The 15,575-nt window shown below is 42.9% G+C and overlaps 2 protein-coding genes across 4 annotated transcripts; one reads left to right on the forward strand and one right to left on the reverse strand.

Moving 5' to 3' along the window:
* Window positions 1–7,895: 7,895 nt before the first annotated feature.
* LOC136764144 (fish-egg lectin-like) lies at window positions 7,896–10,561 on the forward strand. Its single transcript, XM_066717956.1, has 4 exons — window positions 7,896–8,010; window positions 8,870–9,097; window positions 9,327–9,672; window positions 10,317–10,561. The coding sequence occupies exons 1-4, from the start codon at window positions 7,956–7,958 to the stop codon at window positions 10,453–10,455; spliced, it is 768 nt and encodes a 255-aa protein (XP_066574053.1). The 5' UTR covers window positions 7,896–7,955; the 3' UTR covers window positions 10,456–10,561.
* Window positions 10,562–10,861: 300 nt separating this feature from the next.
* On the reverse strand, window positions 10,862–15,120 carry pafah1b3 (platelet-activating factor acetylhydrolase, isoform Ib, gamma subunit). Of its 3 annotated transcripts, XM_066719322.1 has the most exons (6): window positions 15,012–15,119; window positions 14,155–14,243; window positions 12,765–12,854; window positions 12,181–12,297; window positions 11,767–11,889; window positions 10,862–11,557 (listed from the first exon to the last, which is right to left on the reverse strand). In XM_066719322.1, the coding sequence occupies exons 2-6, from the start codon at window positions 14,239–14,241 to the stop codon at window positions 11,300–11,302; spliced, it is 675 nt and encodes a 224-aa protein (XP_066575419.1). In that variant the 5' UTR covers window positions 14,242–14,243; window positions 15,012–15,119; the 3' UTR covers window positions 10,862–11,299. The 3 variants fall into 3 exon arrangements, with proteins under 3 accessions (XP_066575419.1, XP_066575421.1, XP_066575420.1); XM_066719324.1 differs by lacking the exon at window positions 11,767–11,889 and having other exon boundaries at window positions 15,012–15,120; XM_066719323.1 differs by lacking the exon at window positions 12,181–12,297.
* Window positions 15,121–15,575: the final 455 nt, after the last annotated feature.

A 15,575-nucleotide genomic window follows, 5' to 3' on the forward strand; every position in this document is an offset into this window, starting at 1 on the left:
GAGACCCCACCATGTACCGGTTAAAAGACTATGACGGGGAGGATATAGAAGGAACGTTTTACGAAGCCGAGTCACAAAAAATTATTGTGGGTAAAGACAGTGTATACAGAGTTGAAAAGATATTAGCTGAAAAAACCCAGAACCGGAAAAAATATGTGTTGGTGAAATGGCAAGGATGGCCTGAAAAGTTCAATAGTTGGGTCCCGGAACAACAGGTTTGCGATATTCAATCCTTATAACAACATGACCACGGGTGTGGTGGGGGCATTACTTTCGATACTCAAGATGGAATCAGGAGGCTTCTACGTGACTCTACCCAGTAATGCCTCTCTCGATATATATCCTAAAAATGAAATATCCAGTTACACGGTACAATTTGGAAAATCTATAGATCTAAGGGGGTCGTGGGAAGTGGGGTTGGCGGAAATACAGTATCCTTACACTTGGTCTGTTTTACAAGATAAGGATGCCACCTTCGCCATTTTTGATGATGTTAAAAAGAGTCAATGGACATTCACGATACAAGGAGGTTATTATGACAACGTGGATAAAATATTAGATGAGATGTATAAACAGTTCTCAGAAGGCAACCCCAACCTCAAGCTATATTACAACCCTATTAAAAACAGAGTGTACAAGGTGTCAAAACCGGGTGTTAGCATTCAAACCAGCGGCCAACTGGGCCGTATATTAGGGTTCTATTCTGACACAGAGAGCATGTTCTCAGAAGTGGTGGCCCCCTTCCCGGCCGACATCAGGGGCGGCTTTTACACTCTTTATGTGTATACGGATATCATAACCCACCAGAGGGTCGGGGATAAAATTGGATCAGAATATCAACGTACCCTTCCGCTTCGGTAAAGTTATTGTCAAACTACATTTTCGACCCCTGAAACAGTGTGTACATTATTAAAATGGATACCTCGAGGGGTTATGTCGATCCTAGCGCCTATGTGGATTATTACAAGACGCAAGCAGGGAACAGCTTGCCTGGTTTTGTAGGAGCCCCCACAATGTATTGAGCCGGTCTAGGAGGGCTCTTTCGTGGTCTCTTTAGAATGGCCGTACCCCTGCTTAAGAGAGGCTTTGCTATAGCCAGACCCCACTTGAAATCAGCGGCTAAAAACATTGTTAGTGACGAGTTCAACAATGTTATGAACCGGGCAGCTAGCCATGAGCATCAGGAGGGTTCAGGTCTCATGGTAATGGCGAGGAGTGGGGGTAAAAGAAGAAACAGCAGGTGTCCACCAGGGCGACGAACATCCATGGCTAACAAAAAACGAAGAATCGCTCATTCTCCAACATATCGTGGAAACACTCGGAGAAGGAAGCAGCACAAGAAAAAACCTGCAAAAATAAAGTCTCAAAGAAAGACAAATAGAGCCTTAGGATACATCTTTTAAACATGTCTTTTGTCCACAGTCTATCGGAAGAATGCGTCAAATCAGAACTGGGTCTGTTTACAGTTCCATACACTCAAACAAGTATAGATAAGAGCATATATGTAGAGATTCCTCCTCTTTCAGCAATTTCAGACACGGCCCCTCTGGAGTTTTTCATAGCAGGGAATGGCGAGGATTATATTGATTTGAAAACACATTTATTTTAATGAACTGTAAAGTGGCTGATGAGGATGGCGATGCAATCGAGAAGACGACCAACGTTGGGGTTATCAATTACCCGGTGGCCACCATGTTTTCACAGGTGGATGTGACCCTGGGAGATCGGCTCATTAGTCAAAGCAGCAATACTTACCCCTATAGAGCCATGATGGAGTGTATCCTTAATTATAGTGAGGAGACCCTAAGCAAACAGTTCAGCCCCGGCCTTTTCTTCAAAGACACCCCGGGAGCTATGGACGACAAGGATCCAGAGGGACTCAATAAGGGTTTGCAAAAAAGAATGGCCTTTTCAACAGAAGGGCGGACCTTTGAGCTAATGGGGCATATTCATGCAGACATATTTTAAATTAGGACATGCGCAGGCGTTAATGACGGCAAATGCCAAGTACCCGTTCGAAAGAGTCTATATGAAAGTCCACAGTATCCCCGCAGGGATGCGGGTGATGAACCAGGAAAATCTGTTTCTAGGACAGCTCCCAAAACAGGTTATTATTGGGCTCGTGGATAATGATGCATTTACCGGGGTTTACAAGAAGAATCCCTTTAACTTTAAACATTATAACGCAGAATTTATAGCGTTGTACGTCAATGGGGTGCAGGTTCCATCCAGACCTTTTCAACCTGACTTTGAAAACGGCAATGCTGTTCGTGAATATTACAGTCTAGTATTGGCTACGGGTCGCCATCTCAAGGATCAACCTCTGCTGATCGATCGCCGGGAATACTGCAGCGGTTTCACACTGTACGGCTTCAACCTGACCCCTGACGAAGAGTGTGGACAACATTTTTCGCTGGTGAAGACTGGCAATATGCGTTTGGAGATGCGTTTCAAGCAGCCTCTACCATGCACTGTAAATATGGTCGTGTACGCTGTGTTTGACAACATTATTGAGGTGAACCAGAGGAGAAACGTTCCGTATGATTATTATTAAAATGAACACCAGAGAGCTCAACCACATCATGAATGCTATGGCCTGCTCACGGAAACTGTTTCAAGGAGTCTACGCCTGCGACCAGCTGCCTAAATTTAAGATCAAGAATTTACCCGCAATGTACATAATCAACACACACCCTAAAAATATGCCTGGAGAAAATTGGCTGGCAATTTATCTAAGGGAGGACCACCGTGGTGAATTTTTTGATTCCTATGGAAACCCCCCGGATTTCAGACCTTTCCCTCGGAAGATCAATAACTTTCTGCTCAACAACTGTCAAGAAACCATTTACAGCGGTCGCCAAGTACAAAGTCTACAGACCTTCACTTGTGGTCAACACTGTGTGTTTTTCTTATATCATAGATCTAAAGGAAGGTCATACCCTGATATTATGGCCTATTTATGGCGAGGATTTAGGACAAAATGATAAAAAAAGTGGCAGAGTTTGTCAGGACACTGTGGATCCCCCCTTATAACACATTGACTTACGGCCCTAGCCAACCATGTATACAGATGGGGTGTTCTTGCGAGGATTTTAAAAGATGTCATGCGTGTTAAGGTGAAAAAATAATGAAAACAGCCTTTGAATCATTAGTTTTGTTTTAATTTAACACAATTCTTATACAAAGCATGGGTTATGTTATAATTAAATGTACAACATTTGAAAAAAAAAAAATTGTTTGTCGGGTCATTATTTACAGAGGGGACAAATAAAAACATGAGATTAATAAGCTTCCCAATGGTGGCTAGATCCTGAGGATAGTCGCTCAGCACGGTCAGAGTAATGAGATGTCGGAGTCACATCAGTCTCCCCCTCTTTACACAGACAGATTTTTTGTCGCGTTTCCTTGTTAGGAACTGTTGATTGGGGCATGTAGGAAAGCATTCCAGCCTACAGGTCGGCGACTATCGGGTACCTTATTAGTGCTAGTGACACTCTTCAACAAATCAAACATGTGTGATCCTTTGATCAGTTGTCCTTTAAAAACAAATTCACCCTTTTCATTCCAAGCCGTTACCCGCGGTTTCTGAACCATTTTGTGCAGGATATATTCTGCATGTCTTTTGCTTCTGGCAGGCATGTTTCTCAAAACATCAGTTACAACATCTCCCTCTGAACTCTCAACAGGGTCGGTCACCACAACATCTTTATCAACCGTAGCCCCCGCATCAGCCCCAGAACCATTTTCTTGAGAGGCCATGGTTAAAGTTAAAGTGTTTTGATATTTTTCACTCTGTCTAACCAGACGGAGGTAGCGCTGTAACGTGTTGCTATACAACTGGGATTTGGAATACTGATTTAAATCGGCCCTGGCCAATATAGCTTTCATTTCAGAGTCCAGGTTGTTTTCGGCCGTTTGTCTAATGAACTCTGGCCCGACAACATTTTTTCTCAGTTTCTCAAGCTGCTCCTGAGGGATCAAAAACATTTTCTGAGGATATTCCATTATTAACCCACTCTGGAAGCTAGAAGACTGGTTTGGAAAGGCACGGCTATGCTCAACAGTGGGCCAATAAAACCCCCGGTTTGATTAATCTTCTTTCTTTTTCTTTTAATAGAATACTTCTTATTAGCGATGATCTTGATAACAGCTTTTTGTTTTTTGAGTTTAGAATGTTGAGAAGGGGTTAGGGGTATATTACCGCGTAAGATGTTTAAAGCTATTTCACACAGGGGCTCGATCAAATCCGAGGGGGCCGCTGCCAGCACAGCTTTCCTATGGCGCGGGCTCCTCTCAAATAACATTTGCAAAAGTGGCAGATTTCTTTTAATCCGAACAGACATTCTTATTTATTTCCTTTTCTTTAGCATATACACTGCCGGCCAATTGGGCGGGCACAAACCTGTTCTGAGGCGAAAGTCTTCTGGGGTTTGTGCTTTTAAGTCCGCAATCAAGTACCCATAGGGTTTTTTGGTGGCATCCTCAAATGCCTCCAAAAAGAACTTGGTCTGGTTAGGGTACATTTGACGAGCCAAGACGGTGACCTGTAGTTTATCTCTGGGGTTTTTAAAAATAATTATATAATTGGCGTTTAAATTAATAGTGCGGCTTTTTTTACATTGAAAAAATAAATTTTGAAGTAAATAAATAATACTTAAATTCCTATGATGAGTGTACTTTGTGAAAGCTTTTTCCGGCCTGCTCCATCATGTCATCAAGGATCACTAGATTAGTTTGACTGGGCGGGAACAAGTCATCGTGTCAGGGTGTGGTCTCACCCGCTACATTCTGTAGGTGCTGATGAGGAATTTGAGGTCACAACTAGAACACGTAAACAGAAAGAAATGAAAGGAAAACAACCATTGTAAGAAAGACAAGAGTGAAGCCGAAAGTTAAATTTGTGTGGAATTAACTAGGCTCGGACAAAGAATTAGAACAGGATTTGAGAAAATATTTCTTGAAGGTGGCCAGTAACAAACAGGACATAACCAGTGCAGTGGCATGTAAACAGGGACCCGATGAACGTACTTCTTTATTTTTCACTCGGTTTCGCAATATACACTGCATGTCTAAACTGCTCTGAGCAGGGTATCTTCGTGGCTAATTCGGTGTTACCCTATATAAGCACTGCCTCTCCGCCCACAATCTTGTCGGGAAAAATGCTGGCACATTTGGAAGATCCAATCGACATTGGGCACGGGTTGTGAGAGGCTCACTCCGCAGGGCGAGGGTGTGTAGAGACCATGTAACTCCTCTATCTTACCCCGATGATGCTCTCTATGAAAGATACTGATTCTCATCTGAGGGAATTCAGTGTCTTTGCCGGCTTCTAGAGCCAGACGTCTCAATGCCACTCGCCGGAGTGATGCCCTCACTGTGTGTCTTGCTGTGCGGTATTTTGCCAGCGGACACTTCATGTATCCCATCGGTGATGCTGCACATCCGAGCAAGAATACTGTATGCCGTGCAGTTCGCAAGGTGGTACTTGCTCTCACCAAACTGCTGGATGCATGTGTTGTGTTCCCTGGCCGTTTAAGCCTTCTAAAGATCAAAGAGGCGTTTTATGCGATCGCAAGTAATTCGTAATATAAAAATACTTGGTCTATTTTTAATATGTATAGGCTGGGCCTATATACAGAACACATTTTTTTCCATAGGAATCCCGAGTGTGATTGGTGTGATTGACTGTACGCATATCCCCATTAGAGCACCCCTGGGAGAACATGATGGGGATTATGTGACCAAGAAGTCATTTCACAGCATCAGTGTTCAGGTATTTGATCATATCGTATTTGATCTGACATGTAGGCTAGCCTACATTATTTTGTCCCTAAAACTTCTACTTATATTCAAGACAATTAAATACACATTAGGTGGTGAGCCACGAGCATCTTATTTCATTATCTCTGCCTTTTTCTGTTTGCTGTGAACACATGAATAGGCTATTATAAGTATAGGCTACACAGCACATCTGTACTGTGTATTAATGATGCGTATTATTAATACACACCACTTGATAGAATATTTTTGTATTTCATCCGGACTTGTTGCAGGTGTGCTTTCCACTGGGGTTGCAGCTGAAATGATTGTTAGAATGAAGTTATTCTTAACACAATAGCATTAAATTCATACAGGCAGCCCTACAGCCTGGGTGCTTTAAGGAGTAGATCTTAATTCATTAACAGTGAGTAACAGGTCAATTTCAGAGATGTAGCCCATGTGTAGGCTATAATTGAATTATCCTAATTGTTTTCACATATTTAGATAGACTATTTTACGTGTCATTACATCTCAATCATATTACAAATAAACGTAGTCCGTAAGACAAAATAGAGAACATATGACAAGAATACTGTTCTTACGAATTTACTCTGTCAGCAGCCTCCCTGGATTTGTTGGCCGCTAACCTTTCTTTAAACCCCTCATATCCTGACATTATCAGCTGCATTGCTCCGGGTACAGTCTGGCGCACAGACATGCGCACAAACTGAGCATGCGCTGCCGAACGCGTCCCTTTCACGCGGACGTGCACAAACTCCAGTTCAGTTCTGTTGCGGTAAAATTGCCCCCTATGTATTGTACATACACTTTCCAGTAAATTACTAGTTAAAACTTGTTCTTATTAGGATTTCTCTGGTCTTATTAGGATTTCTCTGCTCAGACTTATCTGTGTGGCAGATAGAGATGATTTCTACTGCCGTGGACATTTTTTAGTTAACGAACCAAAAAGTATAGTGTGTGCTGTGTCCTTGGTAACAGAGCTTCCATGTCTGGATTAAATATTGTTTCCCTAATTATAAAGAATACCTTATGAATTATTGCTTCACGTGTCTCAGAACTGCCCCAGGACATATGTCAAGAAAATATCATCCAGGTTCGGGACAGCCCCGAAACTCCTTTGAAATATTGCTTGTATATGTATAAAAGGTTGTGTGAAACTTTCAATAAACGAAGATAAACGAACAGACTTTGGTGTCAGTGACTTTACTTCCCGGGCCTGTCTCCTGCTGAGAGTCTACACTGTTACTGGAAGCACTCACTGGGGTGCCTGATTCACTGGGATCCGAAAGGTTGCTTCAACTGAAGTGTTGTACCTTAACAAGTTCACATCTTAACCACTGTCGTAGTGCCGTTTAACACCAGTTTAGGAAATCAGAGTTTGTCAACCCTGACTTTCCTTGATAACCCCGAGTTAAATCTGAGTAGGTTAAACAGTACACCCCTCTGGACCGAGGAGTGTCTTTTGCCGCTCGATTCACCCCAAATGCAGGCTACTTTTGTGAACACGTTTGTTACTAACTACCGCCCGCAAGTGGTCTCTGTTATCAGGCTGCATGTCCAGGACAGATATAAGAAACATATAAGGCAATGGAAACAGAGATTAATTGAATTAGAGGAGGACAACACCTTCTGTTGTGGCATAGTAAAAAAGGTGGCTGCACAGATGTACCAGCAGACAGGTACACAGGGACAAGTGGGAGGCAGAAAACCAGGAACTTGTCATTATTGTGGGAAACCCGGACATAGGGCGCAAGAATGTCATAAGAAACAAAGAGATAAACAGAATGGGCAGTATAATCCAATTAGACCAAGGGAAATTGGGGGTTTGCAACCAGTCTAGGGCAAAAGCACATGATAACACATCTGCAGTGGTTCAGCAGTGTCATTGAAGAAACAGGGCAGCGGGGCTGTGGGCTACAGAGCACTAATGTAAGTCACAGAATTATCACTATGATGTGATTTCTTATTTACTCAGAAGTCACGGGTCAGGGTGCTAGCAGGCATGCATGCTTGTCATCCATATCCTGTGTTTGCTAAGGGAGTTGCCATGTGTGCCATGTGCAGATGCTGTATATAAGGAGTGTGTGTGTGTGTCTGCAGTACACAGGCTGGGGTCCGAGTTCAGATTGAGACACAAGGACTCAGGGACACAGAGACACAGAGACAGAGCAGTGATGAGAGCCTGTGTGATTGCAGTGCTGCTGCAGCTCCTGCTATCTGGCAGTCAGGGTAAGAGGCTTCAACAGCAACAAATAATAATAATGCAGGGGAATGGGCAGTAGCAGTAGCAGTAGCAGTTCCAGTAGCTGGGGAGAAGTGATGCTACAAACATAAATCTTTGCTCCTCTATAATCTTAGTATTATTTATTGAATGTGCAGTGAACTGCAAGGCCCATGTGCATATAATCTTATTGAACAACTTTTAAGAATGTTAGAATCTAAAAACATACATGCATACATAAATCTCTCTCTCTCTCAAATTATATATATATATATATATATATATATATATATATAGAGAGAGAGAGAGAGAGAGAGAGAGAGAGAGATTCTCCAGAATTAATCCAATTCTTCTCTTTTTTTTCTTCTACTCCTGTTACATTTATTAAGTTCTAATGTAACCATCTCAAGTAACTGCAATAATCAGTGCATTTGTCATTTTTATACATATACTCAGGTTATTATTATCTTATATATATATATATATATATATATATATATATATATATATATATATATATATATATATCACAAGATAATGTACTGGTGCATTATGGTGTTAGGAATGTTTCATGAGCCAGTATGTGTATTTACATCTGTGTGTGTTTGTCACTGTGTCTTCAGTGTCTCATTGGACATAGGGTGTGTGTGTATCGGTCTCTCTACCCATTTGTCTCTGTGTCCTTCATTGAATGTGTCTCACTGTAGAGGGTTGAATGTGCATATCTTTGTCTCCACCCCATCACTCTCCCTGTTCCCCACCTCCTACATCACCTTCCCTGTCTCCCTCTCTTCCCCCCCATCAGCCTCCCCTTCACTTTTCCTCTCTCGTCCCCATCACCTTTCCTCCATGTCTCTTTCTGCTCAGGTTTGCAGTGCAGGGAGGTTGCAGGGCAACTGCGACAGATTGATGTCAGCGCAGGGCAGGTTTTCGGCACCAATACAGCTGACGCCATCTTCACCCTGTATGGGGGCACCTGGACTCAGCTGCCCGGGGCACTCAAGCATGTAACGGTCGGGCCCTCGGGCGTCTGGGGCGTTAACAGTGCCAACGCCATCTTTAAGCTGGTGAATGCCAACTGGGTACTGGTGCCAGGTGAGAAGCAGAGAGAGGGAGAGGGAGGTTGTGGGGGAGGGAGGGAAAGAGAGAGTGGAGGGCATGGGAAAGTGGGACTGGATTAAGGGATACTAATTTGTGTATTCAGTAGTTGCTTGTTAACCTCCCTCTCTGCTTCTGTCCTGTGCTCTCGCTCTCTCTCTCTCTCTCTCTCTCTCTCTCTCTCTCTCTCTCTCTCTCCCTCCCCCCTTTCCATCTCCTCCCTCAGGTCAGCTGAAGCAGATTGATGCTGGTGGTGTCCAGTTCGTGGCCGGGGTCAACACTGCAGACAACATCTTCTGCCTTGGCCAGGAAGCCACAGTGGGGTACAAGGGCCCTGGTTCCCCCTTCCACTGGCAGGGCCTCCCGGGGGCTCTCAAGTACTACAGCTGTGGGCCCCTGGGCTGCTGGGGGGTGAACGCCACCGAAGACATCTTCGTGAGGAAGGGGGTGTCTCCACAGCAGTGCCAGGGAACATGGGATTGGCAGCAGGTGGACGGGAAACTGTCCATGATAGAGGTGGGCAGTGAGGGCAGTGTCTACGGGGTCAATGCTGCCGGGGACATTTTCTACAGGTAAGGCACAACTATTTATATTTTTATAGTCTTAGCAGGTGCCCTTATCCAGGGTGACATAATTGTTACAATATATCGCATTATTTTAAATACAATTACTTAATTATAAAGCTGGATTTTAAATGACTGACATAGCATTATTTGTATTGGTATTTATACGATTATTATTAAATTACTGTCCGAATAATAATAATTATAATCATAGTTTTATCATAACTACTGGTGTTATTAATGTTATTATTATTATTACTGCTGTTACAATTGCAGTTATTTCTATGATTACTATTTGCTGCTGCTGTTAATACTACAGGTGCTAGTGGCATTACTGATTAAATTATTTTGTAATTAATATTAATTATTTGAATTACTAACAGTTGGTGTTATTTGTATTCATATACAATTACATTTTGGTGGTTTTATTTTTGCGATTAACAATTATAGTTATTATTTTTATTTGACAGTACTATTATTGTAATTCCTGTTGGAATAAATGTTATAATTATGACTTTTTACTATTGTTGAATTATAGGTGTAATTAATATTATTATTATTTGTTTACATTAGTCATTAGAATTCGAACTTTGTCTCACTTTCTCCCACAACCTGTCTCTGACTCTCTCCCCCCGTTCCTTGCACCCTCTCAGGAATGGGATCACTAGTAATAACCCTGTGGGCACTGGCTGGACCCCACTAATCATGTGTGCGAAAAGCAAGCATGTGTCCTTTGACCTGGGTCATCTGTGGGTCATCACCCAAGATAACCGGATCTTGGACTGCAGCTGAGCGCTCACAGCCACAGACCCCACAGCTTTCTTTGTGTTGGCAATAAATATTAATATATATATATATATATATATATACATACCCTTTCACTTGTGTTTCAGTCTTTCACTCTGAGCTTCCATAAAGCATTGAAAAATACAGCTGCGTCATGGAGTCTGTGTTTGTGTGCGTCTGAGTATCTGTATCGCTGTGTTTGTCTGTGCATTTGTGTGTGTGCGTGTCTGCATGTTTCAAGTGTGTGTGTGTGTGTATGTGTATCTGCACTGTACACACACAATAATTATAAAGCATTCACCGTTTCAAGTTATTTAAAAAAAAGTAACATTTACAAAAGTAATATGTTCAACATAAAACATTTAAAAAACAATTTCAAAAATAAGAGTTTTAAATCTGTTCATTCAAAAAGTATATTTGGTCAAATGCATTTATTTTAATTATATTGGTGTTGGTTTTAAATACATAATGCAGGAAATAATTAAGACAATAAGACTCTGTTTGTAGGCTTGTCTGTCTATGTCTGCCTGTCCATCTGTCTGGTTTAGTGTTAAACTCTGGGACTCTGTTGGCATTTTAGTTGCTTCTGAGACGGTCAATCAGTCATGAGTCCATCACTATGGCCGTCAGTCAATCCTCTGTTAAATAAATCAATGTTTAGACAGTCACAATATCAGTCAGTCAGAATACAAGTCATGCATGGTCTCAGTCAGTCAGTCTGTATAACAATGAATCAGTCTGATCAGTCATTGCATCAGTGTCAGTCTGTCAGTCACAGTATCACCATGTCAGTCAGTCTGTCGGTCAGTGTGTTAGTCAGTCTATAGGTCAGTCAGTCAGTATCGGTGTCTCAGAGTGCAGGTTGCTCCAGTAGGGCAGTGATGGCTCTGTGCAGTGGCTGACAGACAGAGCGGTAGGTTAGCGGGGTGAGGTGAAGGTAGTCATACAGGTCCTGCGGGGAGATGGTGCCGTCGGAGTGGACCAGGCCGGGGTCCACGTCCAGGTAGGAGGCGCGGGGCAACGAGGGCAGTGCTGCCTGGACCAGCGCATTGACCTGGGCGTTGCGAACACGTAGCGGGTTAGGGAGTTTCCCACGGGGCAGCAGACCCTGGGGGGGGAGAAGGGGGGTTATTAATGACTGATTAATACACAAACTGACTGACTCTTTAATGCACTTACTGACTCTCTGACTGATACACTAACTGTCTTGACTAACGTACTTACTGACTGATTGTCTGACTGACACACTGTGTGTCTTACACCCTGACAGACTGACTGATGCACTCTCTACCTCTCCATCCCCCGGCCCCCGCTCACCAGTATGAGGACGTGTGCGCGGGGCAGTTTGTTGGTGATGAGGTGGACAATAGCGCAGATGCCCCCAGCGATCTGATCAGGGGTGTCTCCATGGTTGTTAGTGCCTACCCACAGCACTACCACCTGGGGCACATAGAAAGGGAATGTGAGGGGAGACATTGATTAATGCAAAGCTACTTACTGTCAGTGTACTACATTTTCTGGGCCTTTCTTTCTCTTGTTGTCAGTGTATTTCTTTGTCTCAGTGTGATTCTCATTGTGTCTATTTATCTCAGTGCATCTCTGTGTCTCTTATTCTCAGTGTGTTTTTTTGTACTAGTATGCTTCTCAGTGCATCTCTCTTTGCATCTCTTTGTATTAGGGCATCTCGTTATCTCAGTGTGCTTCTCAGTGTGTCTCTCTGTCTCTCAGTACCCTGGGGTTGATATGGTCCAGTTCCCCATTGGACAGTCTCCAAAGGACGTGCTGCGTGGCGTCCCCCCCGATCCCAAAATTCAGTGCATGGAGTGGAGAGAAGAGCTCCCGCCACACCTGTCAATCACACACAGTAATCAATCACATCCTTGAAATCAATCATACAGCTGCCAATCGAACACATTACAGGACACTAATCAATCACAGGGTTTCCCACAGTGCTATTCAGGCCAGGCTAAAATCGGTGCTGCCTGACCAGAGAAATGTGTGAATGGCCACAAAAAAAAGAGAGAAAAAAAGAAACTTTAAAGCACAAGTGCACATACTCCCCCCAGCCCTCCTTCACCCTCCCGCTCGACATTCCACAAGCACTCCCCCACCTCCTGCTTGACAATTCAGTAATTCAATAACCACAGTGACTCCAAAAACACACACATGATAAAACAACAACAATAATAATTTAAGACACTTTGAAAAATACAATGATAAAATTGAGCTGAGTGAAATTAATGACCAAACAGACAACGTGGTCATCAAGACCCCTTCAGCACTGATCAAAACAACAATCAATGATCAATAACCACCTCAAACTGGTGCATGAGCTGGATAAGGGAGTCGCCCACAAATAGAACCTCAGGCTCCTTGTCCTTACTGTCCGACACAAAACGATTGTGCTGTAGAAAGAGAGGCAGAGGGTGGGAGGGAGGCAAAGAGGGGGGGGGAAAGGGAGAGGAGAGGAGGTGAGAATGCAATAGAGATAGAGAAAAAGAGAGGGTGTGACAGAGTAAGAAGTACACAGCTACATTCCCATCCACTCTATACTGACCCACGCTATCATTCTCTCATTCAAATTAGCTTTATTGGCATGATTTGGAATTGCCAAAGCTTTCAAAATGCATTACACCACACACAAGGACAATACAACACAGAGTATAACATACTGAATAAAACACCTACCCCTCTCTGTTACTGATTTAAACATCAGCATTTCCCCACTTTTGTTAGTTATTATAAACATTAAAAACAACAGAAAAGTCAATAAACCCCGCCAGCTGTATAACACAGCTCTCTGAAACAGAACAGTAGGACAGTTCTGCAGACGGCCCCCTCCCTCCCCATCCGCAGTGACACAGGGTGCTGCAGGGTGTTTACATAGCCCACACATATTGCTAGGCTAGGGGTGCAGTCTGCTCTTCTTCTCCCTGTAGAATTAATAATTTATATTGATCTGGAAGGAGTTCAGGAGTCAGGATTTCAAATTTAAGAATGTATTTGCACCACATTTCTTTGTAATTTGAGCAGGATAGCAGGCAACTATGTTTCGACTTCTTGTAGCTCACAGTGGCTGCACAGCCGGTCTTCTCTGGTAACCCAGGATTTTGTATGTCTGCCTTTTCCAGTTGTCAGACTGTGGTCACAGAGTCTGGTTTTTGTTAAACTTTTCTTTTTCTTTTTTCTGCTAATTTGATGTTTGTGTTTATGGACTACATCTGAGTGTATTTGTTCTTTAGGTTAAATTATTATTTTTAATTGTTGTTTATCAAATGTTTTGTTTGTGGCTTGTATCAGAAGCTGTTTGGTTTCAGTTGGGCTTGGTACTGAGAGCCTCAGAACCAGTTGGCCCAGAGCGTCCTTGTCTGCAGAGAGATGGTTGCTCAGCAGTGCCTTGTATTCATAGCAGTCCCCTCTCTCTCTCTCTCAGAGAATAGGTGAGTTCAACAGGAGCCATGTCCTGTCAAACACACAGAGCTGAATGTGTGAAGTCATTGCCTCTGACACTGTGAGTGAAGCCTGCATTGAGGGCACAGTTATCTGGCCTCTAGCATGACATGCCTTTATGCCTCTCTCTCTCTCTCTCTCTCTCTCTCTCTCTCTCTCTCTCTCTCTCTCTCTCTCTCTCTCTCTCTCTCTCTCTCTCTCTCTCTCTCTCTCTCTCTCTCTCTCTCTCTCTCTCTCTCTCTCTCTCTCACCCACCAGTGACATCCAACGGTCATCGCCCTGTGTGTTGGCAGGGACCGTGGGGATGGCTGCTGGGTTCAAATCTCCTGTGCTCATGTCCATGCCTGCAGGAGGGACATGCAGGGTTAAGTCACCAATGGATATAATACACTACACTGCACTACTGCCAGACCAGTACACTACAGTCAAACCATTATACTGCACTTTCATTACAGTACAGAATAGTCAAGTATAGCCAGTCTGGTCGTTAGTCCAGCCCAGTCCAGTACACACATTTCACAATATCTATACAATGCTGCCTGTCCAGTTCAGTCCAGTACAGCCAGTAGTTTAGTATAGTAAACTACAGTCAGTCCAGTGAACTACACACAGTTCAGCACAGCAGTAGTCTAGTAGTACAACACAGTCGGTGCAGCATCGTGCAATAGACTGTAGTTTACTAGACTACAGAAATGCAATCAATCTAGCAATGTCAGCTGGCACTAGTGCAGTACACAACAGCTAGTACAGTATAGTTAAGATAATACATTCAGTCCAATATACATTGGATTATAATATTCTTATTCTTATTATTGATGATGATAGATAAGGAAAGTGTAACAGACGGCGAGTAAAAAAACTGTTACAATAAATAACGTTATTACAGTTTCATAATCAATGCTGATATTTCCATACGAAGCATATTATTATTACTATTATTATATAATAGGACATGATGCATGTTGTACACCGAGCATAGCCTCTTGTAAATAGCTGTAGCTCAAAAGCAATGTTAAAATAGCATTTCCGCCCTGAAAACAACAAGATCCGGAGCTACGAGTAAGGGGCCGCAGGTTAATACTAACTGCACGTGAATAATTCATATTTGTTACCTGTTTTGTCGCTGCAGTGCACGACAGCTTCAATACAACTCAATCACACACACTACCGGGAAACACCACTCGTCCGGGCGCAGAGGGGTGTCTGAACTAGTATTGTATTTAGCACTCGTATCATATTGTGAAAAACCAAACGGAAAACCACGCTTCGTATAATTATTTCACATTTTTAGATGTAATGTACGTCCCACAATTAAAAAAAAATAAAAATAAAATATGAGTTACATTTGAGATACTGCTTTCGGATTCTTAACGCCCCCCCATATTAAGAGGAAATGGGAATAATCAAGCCCAGCGCTGTGCCTCTGTCAAGCAGAGATGCTGGTCGCGTTCAAGTACCGCTGATTTCGACAGTTCTGCACAGATCTGCAGAAATACACAGATCCCATTGGTGAAGTAGCGCAGATCTACGCAGAACTGCGACAATCTGCGCTACACGTATGCGACCGGTGTGTCCAGTATCGGTAAGAGGAAGTAATTGATAACATACGAACGGACTGTGAATTGACTTTACTTTAAACCAGAATAAAGACAATAAATACTTTATAATAAACACGT

Source organism: Amia ocellicauda, chromosome 12 (assembly GCF_036373705.1).
Source record: "Amia ocellicauda isolate fAmiCal2 chromosome 12, fAmiCal2.hap1, whole genome shotgun sequence".
Taxonomy (NCBI): domain Eukaryota; kingdom Metazoa; phylum Chordata; class Actinopteri; order Amiiformes; family Amiidae; genus Amia; species Amia ocellicauda.